At 49.3% G+C, this 6209-nt stretch overlaps 1 protein-coding gene across 1 annotated transcript; it reads right to left on the minus strand.

The window, feature by feature from the left end:
- Window positions 1–3478: 3478 nt before the first annotated feature.
- Window positions 3479–5836, minus strand: Dusp23 (dual specificity phosphatase 23). Its single transcript, XM_051186331.1, has 2 exons — window positions 5365–5836; window positions 3479–4517 (listed from the first exon to the last, which is right to left on the minus strand). Exons 1-2 carry the CDS (start codon window positions 5629–5631, stop codon window positions 4332–4334), a joined length of 453 nt encoding a protein of 150 aa, XP_051042288.1. The 5' UTR covers window positions 5632–5836; the 3' UTR covers window positions 3479–4331.
- Window positions 5837–6209: the final 373 nt, after the last annotated feature.

Here is a 6209-nt window from a genome sequence, read left to right on the forward strand (position 1 = left end):
GAAGAGATGGGGAGATGAATGAGACCAGGATGCATGATGTGAAATACACACACACACACACACACACACACACACACACACACACACACACACGCACACACGCACGCACACACGCACGTACGCACGCGCGCACACACACACACAAATCACTAGAAAGGTTAAAGAATAAATAAATAAATAAGTAAGTAAGTAAGTAAATAAGTAAAGCAAACAAGTAGGTTGAGAAAGCCATGGAGGGCAAGTCTATATGCAGTGTTCATTCACGGCCTTTGCTTCAATTCCTGCCTCCAGCTCCTGACTTGGCTTCCCTCCTTGATTGTACCTGCTGGTTTGAGTGTCAACTTGACACAAGTCATCAGAAAGGAAGAAGCCTCAGCTGAGGAAACCCATGAGATCCAGCTGTAAGGCATTTTCTCAATTAGTGATCAATGGAGGGGGGGCAGCCCATGGTGGGTGGTGCCATCCCTGGGCTGGTGGTCTTGGGTTCTATAAGAAAGGTTGAGCAAGCCAGGGGAAGCAAGCCAGTAAGCAGCATTCTTCCATGTCCTCTGCAACAGCTCCTGCCTCCAGGATCCTGCCCTGTTTGAGTTCCTGTCTGTGGAAGTATAAGTCAAATAAACCCTTTTTTCCCCCAACTTGCTTTTTGGTCATTACAACAACAGAAGCCCTAACTGAGACAATGAAGCAAACCCTTTCCTTTTGAAGTTGTGTTTGGTTATTGAGGTGTTTTGAATGAAAATAGCCACCATAGGAGAGGTGCTATTAGGAGGTGTGACCTTGTTGGAGTAGGTGTGGCCTTGTTGGAGGAAGTGTGTCACTGGAAGTGAGCTTTGAGATTTCAGAAGCTCAAGCCAGGCCCAGTGTCTGCTCTCTCTTCCTGCTGCCTTCAGATCCAGATGCAGAACTCTCAGCTACCTCCCCAACACCATGTCTGTGTACATGCTGTCATGCTTCTTCCCAAGATGACAACGGACTAAACTTCTGAACTGTGAGCCAGCCCCAATGAAATGTTTTCCTTTCTAAGAGTTGCTGTGGTCATGGTGTCTCTTCACAGCAACAGAAACTCTAATTAAGACAGTTGGGTTTATCCCAGGAACAAAAACCAAACCGGAACGGGGGCAGAAGCTGTTTCCGCCATGCTGATAAGCAGTTCATTGGGAATATAATCCTTCTGAATGCAGGGAGTCAGTGGTGCTTATGACCTTGCTGGAAGGCAAGCCTGCAAAGAGTCGAGTGATGGGGGATGTCCTTATTGTATGTTGTGAATATATGTTTCTTCTATTGGCTGATAAATAAAGTGTTTCAGCCAATGGACAGGCAGGATGTTGCCAGGTGGGGCTAACAGACTAGGAGAATTCTGGGAGGAGGAATACAGAGAATTAGTCTTGAGAGACATGCCATGTAGCTGCTGAGGAAGATATAGGTTTGGGCATCACTGGTAAGCCAAGACCATATGGAGATACACAGATTAATAGAAATGGGTTAATAATTAAGAGAGAGCCAATAAGAAGCCTGAGCCAAACAGTTTATGATTAACATAAGTTTCTGTGTGTTTATTTGGGACTAAATGGTTTGGGGACCAGGTGGGACAGAAACCTTTATCTGTAGTTGAGAACCTAGGAATAACTTGACTTCTAGACATTGGTTGGAAAGATATCAGTATGTGAGTTGGTCTTTGTTCTTCTATTATGTACATATATATAAGACCCCAAATCTGTTCCTCTACTTCCAGAGAGAATGGAACCTGAATGTTGGTCTGTTGCAGTGGCTCTCACTGGGGCAGGTTTTGTTCCCACAGGAATATGTAGCAATGTCTAGGGGCATCTTTGGTTGTCATAACTAGAGGAGTGTGTGACAAACCAGAGACACTACTAAACATCCTATGGTATAGACACCCCCCCCCCCACCTGCAAGCTATTCAGTTCCAGTTCAGAAATGTCAGGAGTGTTAAGCATATGAAACCCTAGTCTGGTGCAAATGTAAATATGCTCTCAGATGGAGGAGGTGTGCTCCTGGCACCAGCGTAGGATGTACTGGGGATGGGGCATGGCTAATGTGTGACCTTTCCTTGATGACAAGTACTGGAGAGAGGGTGGTGGGATGGTAAAAATTCTGGGGCATAAATGAACATGAACAAATACTGAGGAGAGGGTGGTAGGACAGTAAAAATTCTGGAGCATAAATGAGCACAAATGCAGCTCTTGGCTAACCCCTCAAGGTAGATAGAGGGAGAAGGGCAGAGTTTTTCATTTGAAGTCAACTCTTACTTATTTAAAAGCGATTTCCTTAAGCACATAATTATATGTTTATTTCCCTAAGGAACTCTCGAGGCAGAGGAGACTTGCTTAAATTATGGGGAGGGAACTGCACACAGGGCTTTAATGGGGTTAGAAAAATTTTCTGTCTCCTTCAAAGGAGCCCTGGGAGGAAGGTAAGAGCAGACTCTGCTCTGGCAGTGCAGGGGATATGGGGAGGAACAGATAACAGAGAGGCTGAGGACTGGTCACACGGCCCAGTTTATCAGTGCTGGTGAGGAGACACAACTCTGGGGCACAGCCTTGGCTGGCTGCTCACTTCTCCGTGTGGGTAAACTCTCACAGTGAGCAGCAGGAGCTGAGGAAATGTACCTTCCACTCTCTTCCTGGGCTATGTCCTCCTCAGGAAAACATTACACAGACATGCACACTCCCTTGGGGGATGGTCTGGTTTGCATCATGGGCAGGTGTGGGAGTGGCAGGGTGCATGGAGCTTTTGGTGAGAGGAAGGCCAAGGTTTCATGCAGTATATACTTCCTCTTTCCCCACCACAGCCTGAGTGCCTGGACTTGTTGAGTTTTTTCTCTTTGGCTGATATATTCCTGTTGGAGGGCTAGACAGGATCCAAGAAAATAGTTGTGGGGTGGATTCCCCACATGAGACACAGAAAGGATTCTACGTGAGGGCATCTTACATTTCTTGTTCAACTAAGTCATTTGTGCAAGAGGGGGTGAGCTGAATAATGTTTAGTTAGGGGTAGCAGAGGATGGGGAGAGAAGTACTGTGGAGGGGATAGCATAGACACAGCTCTGGTCTTCGATACAAGAGATGGAGGCTATAGGGGAATTCTTGACTATTCTGTCCTGTACCTGGAATGGTAGAGATGGCCTTTAGTATCTATCATGTGGGAAGAGACTGTCACTACCCATCTTCTCCAGAAGGGTTGGGCTCCTGAGAGTAGGAAGCATGTTTTATTTTGCTGAGTCACTTCCACCTCTAACAGCACGTAGTTCACACAGGCACACCATATATATCTCAGGATGCATCTCCCTTATTCAGTCCAGCCTATTATGGCAGAAGACGGCACAAAAATTCAGACTGACATTATAGAAGAGTCCACTGGGCTCATGGATGACACCCATCTCATCTCTGCAAAGTCCAAAGTGTGGTGCTAATGGCAGAACAGAGTCCTACAAGGGAGAAGTGAGGAAGATAACACCCGATTGAAACATAGCCAAGAGCCATAGCCCTGGAGTTGTTTATTTGATTACTTAATATCCACTCCGTTTAACCATCAAGACTCAGTTCTGACATTCCTTGGCTTGAGGCTGGGGATGACATAGGGAGAGGCTGGAGTACACCTGAGGCTAGTCAGAGGTGGCCAGCTCCACAGGGAAAGAGGGGATGAGGGGGAGAGGGAAGGAAGAAGCGGGGGACGAGGAAGAGAGGAGAAGGGGAGAGAGAGATTTGTGACATCCATGTCTTCTGTACCCTTAGAAGAACAAAGGCGACGACCCAAGTGGAGTAGATGAACCCACATAAGGGGTGACACCAACAAGGACATTCCTGGTGTGGGAGTGTAGAGCCCCAAGGCTGCTTAGAGCTGGGTGGTCACAGACATGGATCCCTTTCACCAGCCAGTTCTCCAGAAACCATATCACATAGTTTAGGGAACAGCACCTAGAATTCCAACATCTTCATGGAGACAAAAGTGTATGTTGCACGCCTGTCCCATCCTATTTTCCAGAATTGTGACCATAGGCTTTTCTGAGCTCTAGTCACCTCATCCAAAGAACAGAATGGTTTTTCATCTTTTCTATGACCCAGGGCTACATGGAGTTGATGTACTGGGAGTGCTGTGTAAATGCTATTCAGTTATATGAGTTCATGCTAGTTATTAACTCATATTCATGGGGTCTCAGCCATCCTGTCAATCAGGTATGGCTTTGGGGAGAGACTATTTTTGTCCAATAGGAGGCAAAGGGAACTGAAGGCTGTAGAACTTTAGTTCACTTTCCTTCCTCCCTCGCCACATTTTTCATATGCAGCAGGAGAGAGGGGAAGCTGTTGAGTTCCTTATTTTGTTCGCTGGTAGAACTTAAAGACAGCTTTCTCTTGTTCATAAGTCTCAATGGATCCTGGCCGCAGGCGCCGGATCTCAGCAATGGCATCTCCTGCATCCAGGCCCTGCTCCTTCACCAGGTAGCAGGCCAGCATGGTACCAGTGCGGCCAAAGCCCAGGGCACAGTGTACTCCGACAGCCTGTGAAGAGGAAACTGATGGGGTGGTGTCCAGTGTCCTCCCTAGCAGCCTCCTGTCCCCACTGAAAGGTACTGTTCTTCCCCCAAATCGCAGGCCCTCAGAGAACAAGTGACATCAAAGCTGCTGAGAACTGTCCTTGCTTCTGGTGACATGGAGGCCTCTGAAGTGGCTGGTTCCCAAGTTGGCCTCTCAGCCTGCATTTCCTGCCCCATCTGTCTGTGCTATCTGGTACAGAACACCCAGCCACTTGTGGTATTTTACCTGAAATGTGCCAGTCCAAACTGAGCTTGGGTGTAAAATATTTACCAGGCTCCGAAGATGTGGCACGAAAAAGACTGGAAATGCCTCACTAATAATTTATTTCATATTGATTCTATGTTGGAATAATATTTTTTTGACTTATTGGATTAGTAGCAAAATTAACTCCACCTGCTTCGTTTCATCTTTTTAAAAAACGTAGCTGCTAGTAAAATTTAAAGTTACAAGTGTGTCTCCATGACATATGGACCTCTAGAAAATGGGTTTTGAACCACTTCCATCTGGCTTCGGCACTCCGCCGACTCCTGGAAGTATTTCACTTGACAGTACTCTCTCCAGCCTACCTGGCAACACCTTCTCTCTCTTCTAGAAGCATAGTTGACTCTGGTCTGTAGATGGATCCATCTAGCTCCGGCCCAGGCCGGTCCCACTGGGCCCCTCCCCACCCGCCCCGCCCCACTCCACCCCGCCCACCCCGCCCCGCAGCCTTGCCCTCTCCTTCCTGACTCCACCCTCCCTCCCCGGCCCCCGCCCACTCATTTCCATCCAGGGTCCGTCCGCCCTTTCTCTTTGGCTCACACGCGCTGACCTCTCCCCGGGCGTTGGCCTCGTCCACGATCTTCACAAATTGGTCGATCTGTTCTGGGGCTGGCGGGCAAAAGTCAGGGATGCGGAGTCGGTGCAGCGTGAGGCCCGGATATCTGTCGCTGTGAGGGGGTACACGCTCCGTCAGGGACACCAGGTGCCGCACGCCCAGGTCCTGCAGGAACTGGTAGTGCGCGGGGACCCGCGGCAGCGCCAGCCCGGCCAGCCGGCCCGGGAGCACCCAGGAGAAGTTGGGGGGCTGCACGCCCATCTTGGGGGCGGGGAGGGCACTCAGGGTGAGGCTAGCTTTTCCTACTCTGCCTTTGCGACCTGGTCACCCTCTGGCGGGTCACGTGGTCCCTGTGACGCTCCTCTCCGCACAAGGTTGGCTGAACAGCGGGGGCGGAGCTAAGACGGCTCCTAGACAAGCAGAGCCCTGCGGTCCCACTAGTCCCGCTGATCCGGAGCAGGATCATCCTCGTTGATAGGTTGGATAATCGACAACAAGCTCGATTATTGCAGCCGGGAGCGAATACACTAAGGAATCCTGGAACAAATTAATTGCTCCTAGGGCGGGGCTCTGCTGCTCCCTGGTGGTGTGTTGTAGTTACTGCAACGTAGGCCACCTGTCCCTGTCACTCCTAAGGGCCTAGTCTCGCCTTCACTGTTTATACATAAGAGGCTACAGAAGCCTACAGAGACAGCTGACCTGAACAAGGGGAGCTTATGGACCCCTCCAGACTGATAGCTGGGAATCCAGCATTGGACCCCTGAATGTGGGTCTCAGAAGGCCTGGGCAGTCTAAGGGACCTTGGACAGTGGAACCAGGATGAGCACGTTCCCCATGGA

This window comes from Phodopus roborovskii, unplaced genomic scaffold (genome assembly GCF_943737965.1).
Source record: "Phodopus roborovskii unplaced genomic scaffold, PHOROB, whole genome shotgun sequence".
Lineage (NCBI taxonomy): Eukaryota > Metazoa > Chordata > Mammalia > Rodentia > Cricetidae > Phodopus > Phodopus roborovskii.